The sequence below is a fragment of the Triturus cristatus genome, chromosome 2_2 (assembly GCF_964204655.1).
Source record: "Triturus cristatus chromosome 2_2, aTriCri1.1, whole genome shotgun sequence".
Classification (NCBI taxonomy): Eukaryota; Metazoa; Chordata; class Amphibia; order Caudata; family Salamandridae; genus Triturus; species Triturus cristatus.
The window spans coordinates 351,662,091-351,688,384 of record NC_140582.1 but is presented as its reverse complement, the minus strand read 5'-3'; the positions used below and the strand labels follow the sequence as shown (position 1 = coordinate 351,688,384).

Sequence of the window (26,294 nt, the reverse complement as noted above, 5' to 3'; positions counted from 1 at the left end):
CACTGCAAGTCCTCAGACAATCATGAGATTAATGTCTGTTTCTTTACGTTTCAGAGGAAATGGCACTATTAATGTAGGACAGAATATCAACTGCAGTGCTACAACAGATAACGCCAACATGCAGGGGGGCACCTCCAGCCTTATGGGCTATTATTGGCAGTGTGGAGAATTATTGTATGCTCAGTTACTATTGAACTGGAATGGCCCCTGCACACTGGTAACCTTGAACGCCACAGTCTTGGTAAGTACAGGAGTAATTGTGGCTACGTACATGAAAATCCTATGAGCCCTCCAGCGACTTTTTTACAGTCTGGAATTTTGTGGGAATCCTAGGTAGGAAGAGGAGCCAAAGAGTTGTATCGGGTAGAAGGCACTTTCACATCATGGGGGTCCAGAGCAATGGGTTTCTCTTCTCTTGCTTTGCTTATGACCTTCCTTTGTCTACATACATTGTGCACCTGCCTTGTGTTTTGTAAGGAGGTCGGTGGGTATCAAAGGCACTTGAGAATGGGAGCACAGGGCTCACAGGGGATACTGCACCTCAGACATGGGGCTGTGGTAGTTTGCTTCTGATGTCCCGGGGCCCATTGGATTATAGATCTTAATACTGGGCCAAGTACGCTTGACCCTCAGTGGTAGCAAAATTATGGGTGGTGTTCCTGCACCTCTGTGAATCTGGATGTCAGACAGACATCAGCTCTCACTCCCTTCCTTGATAAAAAAAAAAAAAAAAAAAAGAGAAGAACTTGGAGCAAGTGGTCAGTAGCTCCCACTTTGATACAGTTAAAGCATGCAGGCAGGGGATGTGGATTCTCTGCCTGTACATTCTGATCTGGTTTGGGTTGGTTCCTCTTTCAATGGTCCTTTGCATGCTGTTTTCCATACACAGCCTTTGTGTAGAGTGAAGCTCCTCACAGCAGGTGCGTCCCCAGTTTGGAGCACCCACAGGAGAGACAAAGAAGTGTGAGCAACCTCCACCTGGCTATCATTAGCCACAATGAACAGTGATCTAGAAAAAGACAAAATGCTGGCATCTCCAGAAGGATCTTTCACAATCTGAACAACAGAGACTGCAGTCCCACCCTTCACCCCAACAATTTAAAAAAAGGCAGTGCTCAAGAAGACTAATGAGCAATCCCTCACAAAAAAAGACCTAAACCCCGTTTTTCCATCCACATTTAAATGTCAGAGTCTCTTCCATTCATCTTCAGTAATGTCAGAAATAAACATACACTTTCTGTGAAAACAACCTGACCTCCACTTGAGCGCATGGACAGGCCAGGGGCTTCCAAATGGAACCCACAGGTCCATTGCTCTGGTTCACTCGCACACACAATGCATGTACCACACAAACTACGCACATGTACCCACTAGGATGTTACTTCCAGGACCCCGCGTTATCGCATAGAGAGCAGTCCCTGCCCATTGGCAGGCTGAACCTCAATAGAGGCAACTACGCATATATCATCAGTCTCCATCATGGACTAATTAAATTCAGCATGATTCTACACCATAGGAGATAGTAGAAGGATGGTATACAGGTCTTGGTGATGTACAACACAACCTGTTGGTGGTCCCAATGAACCCTTTAAATATCAAACTGGTTCAGCCGGAAACGGATGCAGTGTAACACTATATATACCAATGAAAAGTAAAGACTCTCCCTGGGAGAGAGGTCCAAATAAAATTGATGTCACTTTGCCACACTGAGCAATTCATCTTGTAGTGGTTCAGCAACCCACTCTTTTACTTAGATGCTATACTCCAATAACTTGCCTTAATTCTGTAACATTGGCAGTTCTGAAGAAGGTGGTCATAAGTTGACAAATACCACCGAAACGTGCGTTGACCTGTCTGTGTTATATCCAGCCCACAACACTGTCACCAAGACCGAAACATCGTTGTCCTCTGCATGACCACTGTCTGTATGCGTTCTTGGGGGGGTATGATACATTGTGTGTTATGAGTGAGTATGTATGCGTTTGTGAGAGGCTAGTATGTGGGTCATTTATAGGGGGTATATAAAAGACTTTTTTACATGAATGAAAATGTTTATAAAGACCGTTTCTCTCTATTAATGAAATGTACAACATTTGTGCAAAAAAAGAAAAATGAAAAAAATTATGAAATAAATCGCCTTAACCTTTAACGCCATACAGCAGTGCCCTGGGACATCCCAACCCATGTGGATATTTAGCAATATTCAGCCACAATGAACAGCTACAGAGGCCCAAAAGGTGTTTTGGAATCCACAGCAGGCCTCGAAATAAAAATTTCTATGATACTAGACCTGGAAGTCTAGTGACTTAAATAATCTACTCAACCCAATTATAATGCTCTTGACCCATAAGCTGGTTTCAAATTATGTGATCCTGGACAAATATTTAAATTCACTGAGCTGCAATTTTCTTCTTTATCACACATAAAAACACATTCAAATACTCAAGTTCAGTATATCTGCTGTACAAAAAAAACCTTGCTGGATGTGTTGCTCCATATATATATAACAAATCTAGCCACATATAAGATACACATGACCGCAGCCTTGCCTCTCAGTTTATTAACCGCATTGTCATTAGGATGGGGGCCAGTAAGGTTTCTCAAATCATGTAATAAATACATACCTAAAGCATGAAGTGGTAGCACATTGAAATGGCCACAACATGCCCCACTGACATGTGGTTTTACTGAGAAAACTATATAGAATATTGAGAAATCAAGTTTCTGCAAATATTTGTCATTTGCACATCACCAAGTAAAGTATTCTGATTTTTTTTGCCCCTCTTTAAATCTTTGTTTGCATCACACTTCTGAATTACCATTTTTTTTTAATTTTGTCATTCCTGATACATATTGAAATACTATTCATTTACAAGCTGTTTAAATGTGTGTGTGAAAAAACTGACATCTTAAAGCCTTTAGTTTCACAAGGATTGTCAGACAGCTGACTTGACAAAAACATCTAACTGCAATAATAGAAAGAAAAGTAAACATCATTTGAGAAGATAAGAAATCATTAGTAAGAAGCAAACTGATATTTGACCTCTATATACCTGAGCAGCTTCAATTCAATAATTTCCAGTAATGTAATTTAGCCACTATACACTTATTCTTTTCATTTTTTCTTCTGTTTGGTTGCAAACATTTCTTCACTTATATAGATGTAGGCAAGACGTGTTACTTCTGCAGTCCAGCTTACTATGAGCTCTGCGTAACTGGGCTAAGTACTGTTCTTAAACACTGGACTCTGAGGTAGTGCGGGTCAAGCAGTTCAAGGCTTTTGAGGGGGAAGTAAACTGTCTGCTTAGGCATGAACACGCAACGCGCCCTCCAGCAGCCCCAATAAATTTGATCCAGCCTAATACCGAGAATGATGGAGAAATCACTATTAGTTACACAAAGCTGTTCAAATCGATCACAGTAAAATATTCAATACAATCCCTTGAACAGCCACTTCTAGCACTTCGGGCAAGTTCACCAGGCCCAATAACCTGCTCTGTAATGTCTAGGTCGTATGTGGGGCGACTTTCCTATAGTTGCAACCACCTCTGCTCTATGCGTCGGTTCACGAAGTTGTTTTTAGCAAGTGCCTGCAATTCACTTACGCAGTTCGCAAATGCGGTGCAGCCCACATCAGTCCCCAAGTCTCAATGAGCCCCTGCTCTTGAGTCTTACCCAGGCCGTAGCAACAATGTAACAGTTGCAGTCTTTGCTCCGGCATGTGTTTTGGTGGTTTCAGCACTTGGATGGATGGGCTGCGGCCTGGTGTTAGGCGGAGTACCTTCGGCGACGTGGGAACCATCTCTAGCAGTGATGGACCCCTTCAGTAGGAGTCTGTGGTCCAGCAGGAAATCTGGAGCCTTCCCATTTTGCAAAATCATTCTCTGTGGGTAGGGACGGCAGTCAAGCAACCTTTGGGCTCCTTGGGCTCGGTGGTGCATACTCGGTGTTCTGGACAGCAGCCTCAAAGTTGTTAGACCAGGGCTGGGGTCACTGAAAGTTCACTGGGCAACAGCCTCGAGGAAGCACTTGAGTGGCGATCTGGTTGTCCAAAGGTGACGTTTCTGAATTGGTGCTGACCGGAAACAGCTCCAATGATGCCCAAAGATGCACTCCTCAAGAGCCAATTCTTGCCTTGATGACAGTGTCTGTTCCATCCTGCTCGTCTAAGACACTACCTCGGTAGGTGAAGGCCTCAACCTCATCCAGTGCATTGCCGGCAAGAGTGACTGCAACTGTCACAGAGCTAAATTCCAACTACCTCAAATCAAAGACGGACAAGACTGAAGAGAGGATTGTAAGAAAAGATGCCTTGCTGTGGGACTACACCTTGGACTTCCACCCAGAGCACACAAGCAAGAAATCTTGGGATCATTCTTGCAAGCAAGCTGGACATGTCCATCCAGAACAGCACCATTGTCACAGCATGCATGCTGAAAAACATACTTGAGTGGCTACCAAACACCAGAAAAAATCACCCAAGCCCTCATCATCAGTAGAATAGCCTACGGGAACACTCTCTATACAGAAATCATCAACCAACTCAGAAAAACTTCAGACCTCCCCCAATGCGACAGACAGACTGGTCCTCAAACTCCCACTGCAGTCTCACATCACTCCACACCTAAGGGAAATCACTGGCTCCAGATACATAAGTGTACACAATTCAAGCTTCTCACCCACGCATACAAAGCACTACACGGAACGACCTCCCACACCACAGTCTTCTCATCTCTTACTGAATTCAGTAAGAAGCTGAAGACCTTTCTCTTTGAGTGAGCCTCCTAGATGCTAGCACGACACACCTGCAAAGCGTTAGGATAGCCTCATTGGTGATAGTGTGCTATGGAAATTCCAAAAACAGATACTCACTTACATCAACAGTTTGCACAGACTGACACACACACCCACACACACACCCACCACCAAAACATTGTCCACAGAGGATCCACTGCAATGATACACCTTATAATAGGTGCAGTAGCTAAACATAATGAAAGCACAACTGTAGGTCTCATGCGCAGAATCAAAATATTACCTAGGTTTTAAAATGGGTTATTAAGTATAGTATTCAGCTTGTGCATTTGCTCAATGCTGCACATTGCATTATGTAAACACTAGGTAATGCAGCACGGATGTTAATCCCCTCTATGACTTTTTCCTGTATCTACATTATTTGTGAGCACGTCATATGTACTGTTGCAGACGCTAAATTACTGTAATGTTTTGTTTCTAGGTTTCACCTGCACATCGCTTGCAAAATCTCTTGTATTTAGTATATCTTAAAAGGGGGCTCTTATCAGTTCCAATAGCCAAATTAATGTGTTAATTCGCTTTTGTGTGGAACTTTTTTTTTTTTAATGTTACCTTCCCCTGGCTGCATGCATTTACAATACTTCTACTAAAGCTGTTGATACTGTTTAAGCTCCATTCATTGTCAAGATAAAATCTCTTCCCACGGAAAAGGCAGACAGCTTTAACCAGTATGCTGGAATACTTGCTTTTCATTACTTAGTTGTGTTAAGCAGATGCTTTAGCCTTAGAATGTTTGTGGCATTTCCTATTCATGCCTCAGAACCCTTCCTTGCACTTTTTAAGATTATCGAACGGATTTTTTCATCAATCTATTTGGTCATTATGATGAAATTCTAAATGTTGTAATACACATTGCACATTAAAAAATAAAGTTAATATACAAGAGTTCTGCTATATTTTACTACTAAACAGACAGCCAAAAGTGCAGTTACCTTGCAGACAACTGGGTCACAATTTGAATGGTGCAGTAGCACCAAGCCCAATAGTTTTCAGAACTCCTCTTAACATATAATGTTGCTATATTTGACTACTAACAGGCAGTCACAATTGCAGTTACCTTGCAGTTAAAAGGGATATGATTTAAATGGTGCAGAGGCACCGGGGCCAAAAGCTCTAGGGACCCACTAAACCCAGAATTTTGCTAAAATGTAAAAATAAACAGGCAGTAACAAGTGCAGTTTTTCTTGCAAACAGGGTCATGATTTCAAGGGTGCAGCACGGAGGTGGCACTGGATACAAACGTTGTCCGAACTCCTCTAAACACCTAATATTGCTATATTTTACAACTAAACAGGTAGTCATACAGTTATCTAGCAAGCACTAGGGTCATGATTTCAAAAGTGCAGTAGGAGCAGTGGCACCGGGACCAAAAGCTCCAGGCACCCCACTAAACACCTAATATTGCTCAATTTTACTACTAAATAGGCAGTCACAAGTGCAGTAATCTTGCAGGAACTAGGAAGGCATGATCTGAATGACGCAGCAGGTGCAGTGGCACCTGGGGCAAAAGTTGTCATAACTCCTCTAAACACCAAATATTGCTATATTTTACTACGAAACAGGCAGTCAAAAATGCAGTAATATTGCAGGCATTAGGGGCACGACGAACAGTGCAACAGGTGGAGTGGCACTGGGCCCAACCATTGTCAGAACTCCTCTAAACATTTAATATTGCTATTACGTCAAATAATTTTATTATTTCCCTCTTTAATTTCCACAAATTTTGCTGTACCGCACTATACCACTACTAACAGCACAATATATTGCATTTTTTTTCTATTTCTTTGCTTTTGAAGCAATTACGACACCTGCGCTTTAGTTTCTGATGTTGAAAGCTAAAGCGAGAGTGCCACGATTGACACTAAAGTAAACAAATAAAAGAAAAGAAAATGGGGGCTGAACGCTTTTTTCTATCTGTTTACTTTTATTACAATGGCGGGAAGAGTTTTAGCTTTAAAGAACTTAAGGTAAAGCACGGGTGCCACAATTACTTCAAAAGTCAGAACTAGAAGACGTGTGCTGCAATGTTTTAACAAGCATTCGCAATGCAATATGTCTCGTCTTCACATGAGTTTAAGCTATTTGCATTGTAAATGACAATGCCTTTTATTTATGTTTTAAAAACCAAAACATAAATAAAATGCATTAGCATTAATAATGTCAATTGCTCAAACTTGCGCAAATGCAAGACCTATTGCATTGCAAATGCTTGTTATTGATGAAATGAAAAGCCCATAGGCCTCCCTTATTTAAAATGACATCCTTTTATACTGTATCTGTAATAGGAAGGAGATATTGTGACCATGGGGTCCAGGACCCACTAGGAGTGTAGTGCCATAAGGGCGTCATGGGGGAGGGGGTGTATGTGCGCGTAATGTGCTATTTATTTTTAAAAGCAATTAATATAGTGTTTTACTGAGTTTTTCCATGCCCACAAACTGCGATTTCTAGCCCACACAACCTCCCACCGACATGCTCTTGCACGCACCCACAACTTCACACACACACACACACACCAACTCATGCTTGCACATACGCTGACACACCTACATTTTGCACACACACACGGACTCATGGTTGTACACACACAGACACACCTACAGCTTGGCACAGCCAGGGCTCTCACACGCTGCTACACACACTCACAGGCAGGCATCTCTCAGCTCAACTTCTATCACTACGCACGCGTGATAACTAAAAGTTAAATGCTTTTATTCGGGCAGTGACCGGCTTGCGAGACATTTCACCCAGATACAGCTGGAGCAGTTGGGTGAGACCGACAGGTGAGTGATTATGTGTGCACGTACCGGGCAGATGTAAAGATCGGCCGAGCACAGTAATGGTGGCTCGCAGGTTGGTATGGGGGCACGCGCGCTCAACCCGGGATGTCCTTAATCCCCCCCATGAGTCAGGAGCACGGGTTCGGGTGTCCAGGCGAGCATGGTGGGAGTGCGCATCGGCAGATAACAGATGGCGTGCGCGTGTACTTCGCCTGTCCGGAGGTAAGTGCACATCTCCTATCCCACTTCCGAACGAAAGTCGATAACAATAGATCTCGCTAGCGACAGAGCTTCGTCGCTAGGCAAGACCTAATAAAAATGTTAAAAAGTTGCAAGAGAGCCTGTCCTGCCTGCACCAGCAGACAGGAGAAAGGCATTTAAGAAAATAGTGTTCTGAGGCTATAATTAAAATGTACAGCATAGCAACACAAGTATCAGGAGGTGTCATCATGGGAGGTTAATAGAAGAGAAAAGGCGGTACTCAGGAGGGACTACTAAGCCTATTGACCAATGAAAAGCCATTCTGAATAAAAGGCAGGGACAGGGGCCAATTAAAATGATGGGAGGGGGAAGTGGGCGGAGCTTCATGACCATGCAGCATATCTAGAAGAGACAGTGAAAGCGCTGCCTAGGCGAGACCTAAAAAAATGGGGACCCAAAAATTCACCTGTGGAGCTGGTTAGGTGCGCTATATGCTCACATGGTGAATGGGTGGATAGTTTAACATGTTTGTGAGGGGCGATTTTGGTTTCAAGCATAGAGCTGCTGAAGCGAGACGACGATGTCAGCAACGGTATGCAACTCATTTATCTAAACACATTCCGCAAAAAAACATGACTCACCAAAAGACTACAAATGGGAGAGGCAAAATAGTGTATAAACGGCAGAGGCCTGACTTTAGTGCCTCCCGTTCCTGAAGCCCCTCCCCCCCCCCCCCCCCAATACCCCCCTACTACGCCCCTGAGGTGAGGGCCACAGTTGGAAAATCTACAACGAGATCGTGCACGAAGTGTATGAAATACTAGGGAAATGTAGTCAATCCTTAGGCGCCCTACATCCTCTTCTGTGGAGGCTGAGCCCCCACAGAGCGACCAAAAGCGTGCCTTGGAGACCGCGCCTAAATCGCAGCCGAGCCGATTGAATCTCCTCAGCACATGACATGTACGCACAGAAAGTGCCCGGGAACTCGTCGCCAACAGCTGCGATCTCACCTCTGGATAAGCGGCCGAACTCGTACGCACACCTTCACTGCCCCCTCCTCAGCCATGGTGGAGGATTCGCGGGACCCCTCAAAAAGTGACAAATGCAGTTCCGACTCCCCACTGCCGGCAGAGCCCGGGATCAGCTGCTCTCGCGCGTAATTTGAATCACCCTCGTTCCCGCACTGCCGCGTCACTGTCGCGTCACCGCAAGCCACGCCCCTACTGCTGAACCCGGAAGCGCTCCCGTTCGCTTACAACAAGTCCAGCATGTACCACTGTTTCTTGCTCCGCGTTGAAGCATTTAAAATGCTTTCGATTCGTTTGTGGGTACAATTACTGACGTTAGGGAATATTACGCCTTTGTGTGTTTATGTCCCGAAATTCGCACATCACGGTGTCAAGAAACACATTTTCTTTTAAGCGTACCGTTTTCGTTAACAATTTAACCTGAGGCATACAGTGAGAATGCTTCACGACTTCTGTCCTCCAATTTGCAGATTGAATCCTAGCTACCAGGTGCTCTCATGTTTTAAAAATGCCGGTCTGGTCATGGAGAAGGGAAGTGCCCCACTGCCTCTGGTTGTAACTGGACAGCAACAGCATCCGTTTTTGGGAAAGAACTTGAGGAGAGGACGTGGTCTCACGGCTAGACTGCCGAACTAAGGTTCGAGCCTCTCAGAGACGTTTTAATGCATGGGCAAAGTGGGCTCTGGCTCAGGGCCCCAACCTTTCAGGGCCCCCCCTGACAGAGTCAGCTCCGTTCTCCAGAGTTTTGCCCTAATGACCTTGATTATTTCTTAAACAGATTGTTTTAAATACTGTTTTCATTTAATTTATGTTTTATGTGCCTGATATGTGAGAGTCTAGTACAGCCATTTTGCTGAGAAATGTTGTGTTTATGTTTCATGCAATATACAGAAAAAAAGTTTCTTTTAGATCAAAACAAGGCCTAACATATAAGAAATGGGAGGGCGTCACAGAGATTATTTGAAGTAATATTGGTGAGCTGCTGCTGTGTTACAGTATTGAAAACACACATACCTATCCCTGAATATTAGATGTAAACACATTTAGGGCCTTATTTATGAGAAGTGATGCATCGCTGTGTGAATACAGGGATGCGTCACTTCTTAGTGCACCCTCCTTGCGACATGACGGATGCGTCATATTTACTGAATGTCGCATCTTGTCGCAAGGGGTTACAGATACGTCAGTATTTCTGGCATATCTGTAGGCGCAAAAGTGATGCATTGCTGGGGTGTGTCTGAAATAGATGCAAGTCCAGCAATGTGTCCTTTCACATGGGGCAAGCCCCATGTGAAAGGGCCTGCATCAGTCTTACACCTGCTGTGAGGCAGGTGTAAGATATTGACGCAATGGCCTCCTAGAAGTGGCGCATTGAGTTCTCATAGATTTCAATGTGCCACTTCTACGAGGCTTTTTGCGGGGGAACACCCACCCAAAACACATTATACCTGGCGCAGGTATAATGTGGTGCAGGGGTTTACAAAGCGACACATCTGCCTAGATGCGCCACTTTGTAAATAGGGCGTAACATGGCACATTTTTTTCGCTGCCGGCGGCATAAAAGTGAAATAAGGCCTCATAAATAAGGCCCTTAGAATTTGGACAAGTGTTCCTTTGCACTGTCAGGGACCTAATGAAATTAAATGAAATAATGTATTTAATAAAGCGCGCAGCCACTCAGACTAGAGTGTCCTGGCACATGACAGCGGGAGGAAAACGTGCGTAAAAGACCCATCAGTTATTAAAAAGCCAGGTTTTTAAGTTCTTCCTGAAAGAGAGTAGGTCTGTGGTTAGTCTCAGAGACTCAGGGAGTCTATTCCACAATTTTGCGCCTAGAAAGCAGAGGGATATGCCTCCAATGCGGTCACTTGAGAAACTAAAGAGAATGCCAATGCTGATCACTATTTTACAAAGTCAATAGGCCGCGGAAGAAAAGTCTAACAACCACGTCTGTACTAATTAATAGTCTTTATTCAAGCCATATCTTTTTTTGTTATTCAAATGAATCTTGTATGAATTTTTTTTTCAATTAAACGAACAATTAAGCACCACATACATTTTTTTTTTTACAAAAAACACTTATGACACACAATTGAACACAATAACTGAACTGCCAATGCGGCAGATTCACTAGTTCATAGACACATTCAAACACCACTCCCCATTCATCAAGACACACACTCGTTCCAAACAATATGCCTTTGGTTACAGATGACATCAATTTGAATAAACCAAAGGACTCTCCAAACAAGGTAAACTGTTAATCAGGACCATTTAGATGTGCATGTAACCTATTCATTAGGCCATCATTTGACAGAATAAGCAAAATAATTTTAAGAATGCACCAAAACAAACTAATTACACCAATGTTTGGAATAACAACGGAAAAAAGGTCTACGCGTTTCGAACCCCGTTTTGTTTGACTGGTGGGGTTCTCCTCAGGACCACAACACTAAAAACTAAAAGAGAAAGGAGAATTGAAACTAGAGATAAATCTACAATGCCTGAGAATGCAACAACGTTACCCACCGCCTAGCTATAACAAGTCTTACCGAAGTGGCAGCACACTTATGGATGCCCTTTCAGTGTTCACAGGTGAGTAAAACTAGAACAACAAAAGTGAAAAAAGAATTCAGTCACTATGATAGACGGAAAGTGAAAGAACCGTCAAGGAATTACTTAATATTCGTTCACTTACTGGTAAATAAATTCCGGAATGGACAAGTAGGGGTTACTGTCTTAGAACAATCATTGTCATCACACGTAATTAGGTGAGAGCGTAACGCTCCGCGCTGTAAGAAAGAACGAAGGGAATCTTAAGTTGATAGAAGGGAAGCGGCACTGATTAAAGTCAAAAGTTAACGGGGAGAGCAGAAAGAGCATACCTTGCGGGTGCTTCTACTAAGCCCGTTCAGAACCAAGGATCTCTCGGCTTCCTGGAAGATTTTTTGCCAGGACCACCGAATCTAGAAACAAACAATGTACCGTCAGTCCAAACATAGTCATATGAATGTTGACCTACCAGAGAAACAAAAGCGGGCCGGTGTCCCGTCCAAATTACAATAACCTAATTCGTAGCGGTAAACACGTATCTTCCCACAAAGCAAGAGTCGAGTGCTTCTAGACCAGCACTTCCGTATTGGGTCTAAATGGGATCCTGGGAAAGAGCCGGAATTCTGGGAAATGTAGTTTAGTGGTCCGAAAGGGACGATCTAGCTCCAGTGGAACGGCTCGGTCTACTGCCAGAGAGTGTATCTAAAATAAACGGACCATATTAGTTGATTGACCATGCGTAGATGATATTAAAAAATTCTAATGGGGAAAATAGAGAAATATTTAATGAAGTGGGACTTCCCTATGTTGGCTGGTCATGTTACAAGTATGGAAAGGATTGAGGTCGGGTGACTGCCGACCTTACAGTCTGTAAATTTCTGATAATTCGTTGAGTCCAGTAATTGCAGTGTCGAATTTAACAATTAACATTGCTTCACGTTGTGCGAGCTTTAGCTCCATGTCGCCTCCTCGAGGATCGCGTTCCACTTTAGAGATGACAGTCCAGCAGAGGTCTTTTTCCAAATGCGTCATTTTGCGCCAATGATTAACAAGTGGTGCAGTCTCGACGTTCTTCCTGATCCGGGACTTATGTTGCGTTATTCTATGTCGGACCTCCTGATTGGTTTTTCCGATGTATAACATTGGACAGGGACAGATTATTCCATAAATCACATATTTAGTCTTGCAATTCGAAAAAGTGTCATGTTTCCAATGGATCCCTTTATGGCATATTTTAGGCACGATGGCCAGGTAGGCATTGGAAGATCTTAGGGGTCTAGATGTTGTGCAGTGATTAACGCGCTTATTTAGGTAGCCGGCTCCTAAGCTGTGGAAAGCTTTAAAGAAGATGGTCATCGCTTTGAAGTTGATCCGTTCTTTTATGCGGAACCAGTGTAGAGACTTAAGAATAGGGTTTATAATAGATCTGGGTTTAGGTCTCAGGATGGCTCTGGCTGCCGCGTTTTGTACTACTTGTAGGCGCTGGATAAGGGCTTTGGGAAGACCGAGGTACAAGCTGTTGACATAGTCAAACTTTGATGTCACCAGAGCCTGCACCACGATCTTTGTACTCTCATGCTGTAACAGTGGCAGGAATTTTTTAGCATCCGGAGTATGCCAAAGCAAGCTTCAGTTAGATTTACGATTGGAAAGCGCAAGGAGAGTGTCTTGTCTATGACAATTCCTACGTTTTTGACTTCATCATTTTCCGCGGGCGGGGGCAGCAGATCTTTTGGCCACCAAGAGCTCCAGTCAGGCGTTTCTGGATTACCAAAGAAAATAACTTCAGTTTTGTCAGGATTGCACTTCAGCTGATTGATCTTAAGCCAGTTAAAAATCTTTGTGAGGCAAGACCTAATCATTGCACCGTAAAAGTCGGTTCCTTTTTCACATGTAAAAATCAGCTGAGTGTCATCAGCATAGGAACCAATTTTGACGCTCTCTTCCTCTACCAGAAATGCAAGGGGGGATAGATATATATTAAAAAGGGTAGGACTGAGAATGGAGCCCTGAGGGACACCTACATTCATGGCTGGAACCGGGGATGAGAAAGGTGGGAGCCAGATGTCCTGAGATCTATTTGCCAAGAAGGATGACATCCATGTTAAGGCGCCCCCCCAGGTCGATGTTAGCAAGTCTCTCCAGGAGCCTCTCATGTGGGACCGTATCGAAGGCCGCCGACAGATCGAGCACTATCAGAACAGCCTTGCCTCCCTGGTCCAGCTTACCCTTGAGAAATTGAGTCACATCCAGGAGAGCGGACTCCGTACTGTAGTTAGACCTAAAACCGGATTGGGACTCATGAAGGAGATTCCCATCATCAATGTGTTTTTGGAGGGCCTTGTTTACATGCTTTTCTAATACTTTGGAGAGGGCAGGAAGAAGGGAGAATGGCCTGTAGTTGGCAGGGTCCGTCAGTTTGGCGTTAGCCTTTGTTATCATTGGAACAATCTTAGCATTCTTCCATAATTTCGCCATGTTGCCTGAGGAGAGGGAAGCATTAAAGAGCTGGTTTACCGTGGGGTTTATGGTGGGAGCTAATAGGTTCAGGATATTCGCTGGACATGGGTCGGTATGAGAGCCATACTTAATGCTTTGGAGAAGGGTCAGTGGCTCTTCAAGCTAAAACTCAGGGAAAACTAGTAAAGATGGAGGATCCAAGAGGTGAAATTTGCTATTGAAACTAAGGTAGAAGGTCAGTTCTTCCTCTGAGATGTTACTGAAGGCTTGTTGGATCACGGAGATCTTTTTGTGGAAGAATTGAGCTATTTGCTTAGACACTTCTTCCATACATGGCCCTTCCTTTGTGCCTGCTTTCGGAACGGTAAAGGATTTAACTATGCTAAAGATTATATCAGTCCAAACAACCCTTATGGTGATTGGTTGTAAAGTCAACCTTATAGACCAGCTATCCTAGTGGTAGCATGGACAAGAGCAGTCTTAGGCTAAACTCTGAATGGCATGTGAAGCCAGCTGTGATACCATATATAATCCCTTGAATACCAAATGAAAGGACACCACAACAGATATATATATAAAATAAAGTGTATTTATTCTAGACAAACCCTCAGCACTCTTTATGAGATTAGATGTAAGTACAACACAGTCTTATTTATGCATACATTAAGTCACACAGGTAAGTAATACAGTTAGGCCCTAGGGGCCACGCACACCATATACTAAGTAAGTGGTATAAGGACCACTGTCACGGAAATAGGATAGGCCTAGGGAATCGCTGGGGCTACACTATACTACCAAAGGTTAGGAAGTGGGAGGCCCACGGGATTCAGGTGCAGAGTGGAAACACTCACGCGTAATGCGTATAATCAATAGAAATAGTACAGTTTTGAATTAGATAGATTTAGGACACTTCCGGAGTAGCTAGGAAGTCGAGACTGGAAAACTAGACACTAGGATAGTCACTACCCTGATGAGCACCGGAGTACCCAAGTTACCTAGCCCACAGGCTGCGGGTGCATAGGGGTAAAGTTGCGTCGGGTTTCGTCGTCGACTCCTATGGATGCCTGAAGAAAGATGCTGACAGGCAGTCAGTGAAGAGTGTCCGGTGGATCCCAAGGCTGGGATCAGGAAGAAAGGATACCTGCAAGCAGAGGGGACAGAGTCAAGGTCACTAGCCAGTGACCACGTGGAACCAGGAAGGAACCAGGCGATGTCGTGAAGATTTGCAGGTGAAGGTGAAGCTTGTCGCTGCAGCCACGAGGACCAGGGAACGTCGAGGACGACCAGGACCAGGAGGCGAGCTGTCCCACGAAGGCTCTTGCTGTCAGCGGCGTCGAAGTTGGACTAGGACTCACAAAGCCTTGGCAAGCGGAACCCACGAAGAACGGAGGACTTGCTTCTGGTGCAGACCAGGAAGGTCTGGGGTGCTTCTTCTTTGCAGAGAAGTGGGAGCCAGTCTGGAGGAGCCAAACCAGCGCTGAAGATTTCAGGGTGCGTCGTCTCAAAGGCCACTAGCCAGCGGGCAAGCAACCGGACAGACGCGGAAAGCAGGAAAATGCAGACGGGCCCCACGCAGGACTCGTGGAGTGTGGGGGGCTGATCTTCGGTGCAGATGGTGCTTGGGGTTGGGGCTTCTCAATCCCCGGTGCACAACTTCGAGGGTGCCTCAGAAGCTGCGCTTGAAGATACTAGCCACTTTTCCCAGGTAGCCGGTACCACGTCTCTCGTCGCCTCCACGGATCTCAGCACGGCTGTGGATGTGGATCAGGGTCGGAGAAGTCTGGAAGTCAAGGCTCTGGTCGGGCTCTGCAGTCGGTCCCTCGTAGAACTGGAGCAAAGCAAAGGGTAGTCTCTTGATGGTGCCTGTTTGCACAGGGTAGCCACTCCTTGGCCACAAGGGAGATTCTTCAGTCTTCTTCTTTCGTCGAATGTCGAAGGTCCAGAGTTTCTGTTCAAGTTGCAGGTTCAGGATAATCTAAAGTCTTGAGGCCCAACTCCCACTCTTATACTAATCTGGGGGGCTGGGATACCTGCTAGGTCACGCCTTATGGGTGGGACCTGGGAGGGGGGTGGTTACACCCCCTTCCCTTTGTCCAGTTAGGCGCCAGGACTGGGGCTGGAGTGCCCCAGCACCGGTTTGAACTGGACTATGCACGGGACACCTTGTGTGCCCCAGGCATGTCTCATTCTATTCATCCCTCCCTGCCCCAATACACTAAGGCCTGTCCGGGGTGGTGCTAGCACCTCCCAAGGCAGGAAACCTATTGTCCAAGCCTCCCTTGCCGGGATCACTCCCAGCAGCAGGAGGTCAGACTCGTGTCTGTGGCAGCAGCATCCATTGTGTGATGCTGGGGCTCTGGTTAACTTTAACCGGGTAAGTAGGTTGCAACATGTCTTCTCCCTCTAGAAGGGAGGGATAATATCCTCATCCCCAGAAATGGGATGGGGGTATTATTCCAAAGTGTTAGACACCTTACACGACATGTTTTGATAAAGCCAAACCATAGTTACCATAACCGTTTAAGATTATAAGGCACTTTAAGAGTATATGGTAGGCTATATCATAGAACAGCTATAAGGACATGGTTCCGAAGGCTCAGCTCATGCTAGAGCACCATCTCACATGTTACCAAGCACTCTGCCTCCAGGATTGTTAAGGCCTGCCATAGGAGTGACTGATAGGTACACATGTGTCTATACATAAGGTAGGTATAGGAATACTACACCTAAGCAAGGGGTGATTACACGACCTTGCCCCAGCTGAGTGATCAGCCAGTTGTGTCATAATGGAAGGCCAGGCCAGGGGTGGCATAATACATGCTGCAGCCCCTGGTAGGCCTAGGGTACACCTATGCCCTGGGTACCTAAGGTACACTGTACAGGGGCCAATAAGGTGATCCTATCCAATTGGGTTATGCACCTAAAGTACATAGTATTAATTTAGAGAGAGAACAGCAGGGCTGCGGGTCTGATTAGCAGGCCCACAGCCACATCTAATTCGAAAACCAGTAAAGCAAAAGCAAAAAGTGGGGGTGAACATAGAAAGCAGACCCTACTCTCCTACAATATGCAAGCATAAAAAACTTAAAGCATGAAAGCTGGGCCTCTACCCTTTATGTCAATGTGTCCTTGCCATATTACCTGTCCTCTCCTTTAAAACCAATGCTGAAGCGACAACTTATTAGGTTGCGGTTCGGTCTGATCCCACTGTTGGCATACAAGTACGGGCAAGGGTATAAAGAGTCTGTTGTTACCAAGTGTCGAGCTTGCGGAGCAGCGGAGGAATCACTAATTCATATATTGTGCATTTGCCTGAAACTGCGTCCTCTGAGAATATACTGGCTCCCTCCAATCTGGCGTATTTTAAATATTCGAACATGTCACGCAGCCTTAATTGAGTGCATAAAAGGTGAATCAGAGCAACTGGCGGCCCGATTCCTGAAATATTTGATGGCAGTAAGGGCCTTTCTGGACTCCCCCACCATATAGAACTCAACTTGCAAAGCCGCGCTATGTTAAGTACTCCTTTTAAGGTTTTTATGCTTATAGTAACCAAAACGGGGTTTTCATTTTCTTAACTTTTGCATAATTGATTGAATCCACCTGTCTTTTTATCTTGTAGAATAAGGGAACAATATTTTATACTGTATATTTATATGTGCTCTTATTACAATGGTTTTAATTAATTGTGCAATAAAAATGATCTTATATTATCTAAACTATTTCGGTGAGTAACACACAGGGGCAGATGTTACTCTTACAGCGCAATTGTGAGAAAAAAGAAAGCAAATGAAAATTGCAAAATGGAAATGATACTTCTGCCATTAAAAACAATTTCGTAGCATTCATGCTGAACATGAACAAAGCAGGATAGTTGGCTGTGACTGCATGCCCTCCCACCCCCGCGCCTGAAGTGTAGAGATAACTGTGTTGCATAGAAACAAAGAGGTGAAACCAATCCCAATCACGTAAATGAACAAGAGAAGCTAAACTATACTTTCCTTACACTGGATACATAGGCGGTATAGAGCACGCACTGGGATACAGGAAAAAAGGCTCAGGTCAACCAAACCAAACGAGGGAAAAGAGGGGAGGGCCGCGCTAGTCCAAGCCCTGCAATGAGTCCCATTCCAGCGGAGATCGGCGGGGGCACTTCAGTCTTCGTCCCCTGCAGCACCACCGGACGCCTCTCCCAGCTCCTCGGAGTCCTGACTGCGCCTAGCTGTTTTAGGAAGGTCCTTCAATGCCTTCTGGAGTGATTGGGGATCTAGGAAGATTCTGGACTGTCCATTTAAGTTAACTCTCAGTCTAGCTGGGTAAAGCATTACATAGTCAATGTTTTGATCACGTAGTTGCCTTTTTAGGGGAGCAAACTGATGCCTGGCTTCCTGAACCTTCAACTTGAAGTCTGGAAACAGGGAGATCGCAGAGCCTTCGAATAAGAGGGCGCCTTTCGTTCTTGCTTGTCTCAGGGCTGTATCCCTGTCCCTGTAGTTCAGGAGCTTAGCTATCACTGGTCATGGCGGAGCCCCCGGGGGAGGCCTAGGGCCCAGCAATCTGTGAGCCCGCTCCACAACGAACATATCTGAAAATATCTTGCGACCCAGGAGTTTGACCAGCAGTTTTTCGGTAAACACCTCCATATTGCCAGCGGGTGTCGTTTCCGGCAGTCCCGTAATGCGTAAGTTACTCCTCCTGGACCTCGCTTCTAAATCTTCTGTCTTCTCCTGCAGGGCAGCTATCGTCTTAGCAAGCAAATTTTGTGCTGTACTGACCTCCGTCTGCACCTCCTCGACCTCAGTGACCCTTCTTTCTGTCATATCAGTCAGTTCGCCATGTTTGTCAAGGCGTTCTGACATTCTGTCCATCCGGTATACAGGAGTGTCAATCTTGCTGTCGAAGGTGGAGAGACTTTTCTGCAGGCTTTTCTGCATTGCCGATAGGATTTGTTTTAGGTCACCCACTGTCTCCTCGGACAATTCCTCATGATCGTCGGTGGAAGGGGGGCATCTTCCACGTCTTTAGTCCTCGACTTGCGCTGCTCGAATTGAAGTTTCGACTGTGTTTTGTCTACCCCGCCCATCGTATGTCATGAAGCCAACGTGGGATGTGCTCTTGAGGGTCAGTAGCACCACTCCCCAAGTAACAGGGCAAGTTATGTTCCGCCCCTCACCTTAGCGCCAGTTAGGGGCCTCTAATACGATGGGGAGACCAGATCACCAGGCCTCAATGCGTATGACGTGCAAAGATCACAAGGGGCCCCACACTGCAATTTCCAGGTATTGCGGACGAGGCGCAACAGATACTGGGGCTGACGCAAGGCGAAGGATGTACAGCACAGGTCAGGGTTCACTCATACCAGCAGCGATGAAGGAGTCACCCCGTGGGACGAGCGCGAGGAATGCAGCACAGAGCTGTGAGGGCACAGGCAGTCTTTTGGGGAAGCTCCAATGTATAAGATACGTAATGAATTACACCGGGAGTCCCTGGGTGAGTCCCCCAGCTGCTCTGGGCGGAGCCTCTGCCACCCCAGCGGACCCCCAGTCGCCTCCGGGAAATGATAGCCGTAGGGGTTGATATCATCTTTGTTGTCCCTATTGGGAAGGAGCCATGTGAGCCCACCAGCACAGGCAATGAGAAGGTGCAAATAATAGGAGGAGGTTTCCGTCTCCCCTCTTGTGTGGCGCAGGCTCCAATACACTGACAGGGGGCTCTCCTCGCCAACCCCCTGGATATGGCAAGCAGATGTCCAGAAACCCAGGTGGGTAGCAGGGGTCCGCTCGTCGCCAAAGGGCAGCCGGTGCAGGGGAGACCACAAGCCCCCTCTCTACTCGCTGAAGGATGTTGGGCGGCATAACCCACCTCAATCCACTGCTTCTCTGTAGGCACCAGTGCGCGGCAGACACCCAGGTCCGGCCACAGGGCTTCCAGGGGCAGCATCTGCAGAGCTAGCCCCTCCGCGTGCCACCCAGTGCCTCCAGCACACCTCACCTTCAAATCGCTGACGTGTTAATGAGTCTTTCCACGCTTCTTGGCGGGCGGCGCGGCCCGCACAGCACTCCATATGGCCGGTCTCGCCACTCTGCAACGCCGCCCTCAGTCCCTAGGCAGGCCCGCAGCTCAGTCAATGGCCGCCGGGCGTCACGCAGTACCAAACGTGCCTGGCTCCGCACTGAGGGAATAGTGCCCCCGGGCGAGGCCCCAGCCCAGCTCAGGCTTCCCGGGGCAAGGGTGAGAAAGCAGGCAGGGGATCCACTGGGCCCAGCGACCCAACCCGAGGCGCAGCACGGGCCGGAACCAGCAGCGCCCAGGCTGGCGAAGGCAGGAGAGGCTGCGATTCCGACCAGTGCGCCGAGTGTGTGAGCAAGCCCCAGCGAGCCACCGCGTCCAGACTGATGCGGACTCGTTGAAAGTCACTCTTGGCATTGTCGATGTTGCAGACAGTCCTCCGACATGGCTGGGAGATTAATTAGCAGTCATGGACGGAGAATAATTGAAGGATTAATGAGATGGCACACGCAGCTTGCTCAGTGCGCGGCCATCTTCTGGTCCGGCAAGCTCCACCCCCCACAAGCAGCATTATTCATTATCGTTTTAAAGCAAGATGCAAAATGCAGCCTGGACATTCACTAAATTTGTTTCTTTCAAAACGCAATGTAAAATGCGGCCTAGTTCTTTCATGCATTAGTTGACATTAGTGCACATATGCGCAAAGCGGTTTCCCCATGTTCATGTGATTTGCATGTTAATTCTTCACTGCACACTGTTAGTATGTATTACGGCGGTGTCAAGACGTGCAGGTTTCTTTTTGAAAAATCCTGCTCCATCAATCCCGCCTCTGATTGCTTTCTGGAGCCATCATAAAATACCCACCATACCAAGTGCCACCTTTATTTATCTAAAGATCAGTACTCTTTTCTCTTTTCATCAACTACTTACCTAACTCTTTCATCTCGTCATAGTAATCCCCTTTTTTTTTTTTAATGGTAATAATCTTTATTTAGATATAACACAGATATCTTTAAAAGAAAATACAAAATTCACATTAAAAAAACAACTATTTTAAAATACAGGAAAAAGAAAGAGAGACGAGCAGCAGCTCAATAACCATAATATAATGGGCCGCTGATTCAATGACATAATAGCAAGCATTTAAAAAGTAAAAAAAACCACAAAAAAAACGTTCATACATTTTTGTTACACTAACTATGAAAATACCACATACATATTAAAAACAAGGCAGTGTTCTGTGGGATACAATTTAGTGGGTTGACCTATCCGAGTACAGAGCATAATAATCATTTCAATTCATCTTCCCTAAAATTTTTATTAGCAAGACCCTTTTTGCATAAAAGTACGGTATCGCCTTTCATTTCTTCTAGTTCTATTTCATCTCTTTTTTTCTTCCTTGTTTTTCATTTGTTATTTCATTCTGTCATCTCCTTTCTTCTACACTTACACTTACAACATTTATATATTCTTATTATTACTAAGGCTACTCCAGCTACTAAAACAATTGGTATTATTATTTTTCCTAATATACTACTTCCAAAGGTAGAAAACCATTTACCTACAGAAGAGAAACTCTTACCAAGTCTCTTCCATACACCGTCAACCTCAAGTTGGGTCAAATCTTCATGTAATTTTGTAATATTCTTGATCTATCCCTCAATACCTTTACTTTTGTCAGGGATATAAGTACAGCAGTGTTGAATCTTCAACATGCCACAGCCTCCAACCTCGTTTGTCAATAAGATATCAAGGGCAAATCAATTTTGCAAAACCATTGATCTGATTGCAACCATTTAGGTATCAATCATCTAGAACCCACCAGCAGTATCTGTTGATAAACGATCAACCACTGTGGATAATTTTCGAATTTTATGTGAATTCAGAACGACTCCAACTGATGGAATCAGTGCACCAAATATGTCACCTATTACTTCTGAAAAACTCGCTCTCTTATTACGTGTTAGTCCTTGTTTTATTTCATTGATTCTGTTGTTATTTTTGTCTACATGGTAGACCATGGGAAAAACAATTGCAAAATAACAGCTACTATACTAATGTGCAGGCAACCTGTAATAGGCTTTCTTACCACACACATAATAGACTCCTGGGAAAACAGGATCAGTTCCACCCTTCAATTCCCAACTGCCAGTAAAGTATGCTCACATTCACTAGAACCAATGAAATAATTATTATAGTTAGTTTTCATTATATACAAACAGATTTTCCCTTTCTAATACCAGTCCAGGGACATTGCAGCACATGTCTCGCCTTTCTCATAGTTTCCCTCTCTAAGGGCCTCATGTAGGTAGCCAAATACCGGTCGGTAACGGCCGATTTTCGGTAAATATGCCGTTACCGACCGGTATTCAGACAAGTGAGACGTAGGAGTCCAAAAACGACTTTTCGGTAAATATGAGGCGGTAAATACCGATTCATATTCTACCGAATTCCAAAATACCGATTCAGAGTTACCGAATACATAATTAACGAATCGGTAAATATGAAGTGGTAAATATGAAGTGGTAAAAATGAAAATGACATGTAGGAGCACTCGGTAATTAAGAAATCCAAGAAAATCGGTAAATTAGAGTCGGTAATTAACACGGATTGAAAGCAGGTGGTAACCATCAACAGTGCAGATAAGCAATCCCAAAATGCAACAGCGTGGACAACATGCCCGCTATGTACGTCATTGCAAGGCGCCTACATCTACAGGCAGCAGGACTGAGGGTTTGGCGACGGGAGGAACGCATGTACAGACAGCGCATCACACTAGTCCAGCTGACTGATGCAGTGATACATGAGAGGTACAGGCTACACCCCGAAACCATCATGGACTCAATCAGGGACCTGCACCCACTCCTGGACCAGCCAATAAGAAGGGCGCACGCCATACCCCCACATGTGCAGGTGCTCTGCAGCCCACATCTGTTGGCATCCGGCAGTTATCAGGTGGTGACAGCTGCGGTGGGTGGTGTATCCCAGAGTTGCCCGTACCGTTCCCTCAGGAATTTCCTGGATGCCATGATGCAGAGAATGCACCACTACATCAGCTTCCACAACACACAGGCTGCACTGCAGTAAACAAAAACAGACATTTCTCACATGGCACAGTTCCCCCATTTCATTGGCTGCATTGATGGTACACACATCCCAATCTGTCCACCAGCTGACACAGAGCACATCTACAGGATCAGGAAGTCCACCCACTCCATCAATGTGCATACCGAATTGAATGATTTTGGGAATGGTCCTGTGGGTGGCAGAACCCAAAGGTGGGCGTATGCTACTTACAACGAAGTCTGCAAGTTGTCGCACAGTGAGGCGGCTTCCAGATTGAGAGCTATTGACCAAGCAAACATGGAGAAGGCTTTTGCCGTCATAGATAATAGCTTTAGCACTCTCACTTCTAGGATTCATACATGAGACAATAGGCACATGCAAGTACACGGCGCATGCAATGTACAAGCCCCGATTTTGGCGTGCGTCCTACGAGGTATCCCAGTGCCTGTGATTACACCTTCTTTCACTCTGCTTGCAAACGGTATTTATTTAATTTTGATTAATGAAGCTTGCTGCGGGATGTGAGTGGGAATCCCGTACATAACTGTCTCGCATGAAGTTGTCTGCTGCAATACTGTTCTTTTTCCACCCCCGCATGTGCGGCGGGATGTTTCCATCTGGCCTTCGATTCCAACCTTGAAAGCAGAGTTCAACAAGTTGAGCAGAATAGAGCGCCATTGTCCCACAAAGAGGTGCCTTTGACTTCCTCTCGTGAAACATTTGTCCTTCACGTTGCTAATACGCGCACTGAGGTGCAGGCGCCTCTGAACACTGACCTCCCCCTGCATTTCAGCTCTTTGATCCAAACTATTATCAATGCCTCGTCCACGACCAGCCTGGCTCATTTTTTTTAACATGTGGGCTCAGGGCCCCGTGACCTCTTTCCTAACTATTTTTGGTGTAATTCCGGCATTTGTTCATTCACTTTTCTCGAGCATCTTTGGAGGTGTTCCGCTGCTTCTGGCGCTAGTGGCAGGTGTGCTGCTTTACCTTTTCGTACTCCGGAATGGCTGCTCCTTCTGTGCCACACGAGCACCTATCCCGTCTGCATCTTCTTCGTGATAGGATGCTTGACTTCTATGGTACTTTGCCATTGGCGACTGTGAGCCTGGCTTATGGATTATCCTTCAGGTATTCCTACTTCACCTGCGTACAACCTGTATTACACTGCCTGGATTGTCCCTTTGAATGGCCTCTGGATTTGTGCTTGACCAACATGGTGTCTCCGGTGCCGGATTTCGATCGACTGATGAGGCCCTTAGTGTCTCACGAGTTGTCCTGTTCTGGTGTCCGGATCATGGCGTGTGGTGCGGCGCATGGTATCCTGGGTAATTGGGACATCTCAGCGGCAGCCTACGACTTCTTGTCCATGAGCTATTTGGAGGAACATTCCGGGTGCCCTCTGATTGTGCTAGAGGCTCCGTTGGTTGGAGAACACGTATGTTCCTTTTCTTTACTTAATTGGATGGCTGAGACTTTTAGTGGCCCTGCAAACGATTTTTTGTTGGAAGCCGTGGCCACATATGCTGCCTATACATTCATGGATTAACTGGATTGTCGTCCATTGCGCCTGTGCTACTGGACAGCACCCTGGCGCAACATTTATTTCTCTTATTTCTCGTTTTTCTCTTCCTGATGGTCGGCTTGAGGTTTTTACTATACTTGCATTGTGTTTTTTGGAATTTTATGCTGCAATGAATTGGACTTTAGGACTTTGGCGCTGCATTGGTTACGCCTTGTTCTGCTCTGACGAAACTGAACTCTGCGTTCTCTCTTTTCTTGCCTATTACATGTTGCTTCGCTCAAGGGGGCGTGTAGTGAGTTCTCCCTGAATCCGTACATACATTGTTCAGTTAGCATAACCACGTTGAATATTATGTAGCCATCTTTTTGTCTTTGCACACGACACTGCGTTTACATGTTCTTTCTTGAATGAACTGCTGACTCGAGACTTCCTTCAGACGAGTGCATTCTGTTGTTCCCATCCCAAGCTCTGCGCAGCGACCTTGGTCTGTACATGCTGTGACACACAGTCTGGAATTTTACACGATGCATGTTTTCCACTCTAGGTTGTTCGACCCACTATTTAGCCATGACACACGCGCAGCTGCAATTACCTGAAAGTTGGTGCTTTTCATATCACAGACATCATGTTTATTGTTCAGACCGAAGACGTGCCTTCCTGCGAGACGGCTCCTGATGCTCCTGTGATGTGATTTCACTGAGCTGATTTTTGAGGTATGGGGTCCCCTATTCAAGCCTGAGAGACCTTCTATTATAACATGATTATGATATTGGCTACTTGGTTAAGGGAAGGTGGTAGTATCCTCGGTATTTTCCGATTCGCTAAATACCACCTCGGTATTTACCGATTCGGTAAATACCACCTCGGTATTTACCGATTCGGTGAATTCCGATTCGTGATTACCGAATGTTACCGAATCGGTAACTGTTACCGAATTTTTACCTACATATAACTTACCTATTCTAATTTACCGATTCGGTACGGCTCGGTATTTAAGAACCGGTAAAATGTATTTACCTACATGAGGCCCTAAATGCCCATGGTGGTACCTGTGACTTCTGTTCAGCAGCTTTTCTTTGGAAACTTTCTCTTCTGTATTCTACCATGTCTGTGAATACCTTTTCTTCAACCCGCAAACTATATTTTAGGTTATTTTTGTAAGCATATTCTATATTCTCCCATATAACGTGCATTTTTACAACTTAAAACTTTATTCAGGGTATTTCTGAAAATACTAAATCTATATTGGAATAGTGATACTCCAGCTTCCCCGTCACGTAGAACAGGCTAGTTAATACACTGCAAGCCACACCATGTGTTAAAGGTAGGTGATGATAGGTCACCCCCTCTGAGACAGACAATGGTAATTGCATGCACACATAACAGTCACTCACCCTCATTGCATTAACATATTCATACAACAATTTAGTAAAAATATTTAACGAGAAATCACTAATTGATTTCTCATGATGGAGAATACTTCCATCTATTTGTTCTATATTAGTATTAGGGGTTTCTTTAGTAACTTCATTCACTCTTTCACTTAGGGCATCATTAGATTGTTTCCGTTATTAGTTACCATTAGAATAGGTACAATGACAGATAATAATATCCACATAAATGTTAGTAGAAAGACACTACATAAGCAAGCTTTAATACATCTACGTTTTAGGCTAGATTTTGGATGTTCAGCCACTTTTGCTTCGGCCATTTTGTATTCTACTTAAAAATGAAACATTTAAATCTATATAAAAACTCTAATCTTACAAAAAAAAATCAGAAAAATAGTGTAATCCTACACTTCAAGGCTTTCTTCTTTACCCCTTTCTTTTATTTCTTTTCTTTACGTCTTCTGTG

General features: G+C 45.1%; 1 protein-coding gene across 2 annotated transcripts in view; it reads right to left on the bottom strand.

The window, feature by feature from the left end:
• Positions 1-8,989, bottom strand: part of CENPE (centromere protein E) — a 1,911,253-nt gene extending 1,902,264 nt beyond the window's left edge. For both annotated transcript variants that reach the window (XM_085641421.1, XM_085641422.1), the window contains exon 1: positions 8,807-8,989. In XM_085641421.1, coding sequence (XP_085497547.1) covers positions 8,807-8,862 — 56 coding nt within the window. In that variant the 5' untranslated portion in view covers positions 8,863-8,989. The remainder of the gene's footprint in view (positions 1-8,806) is intronic.
• Positions 8,990-26,294: the final 17,305 nt, after the last annotated feature.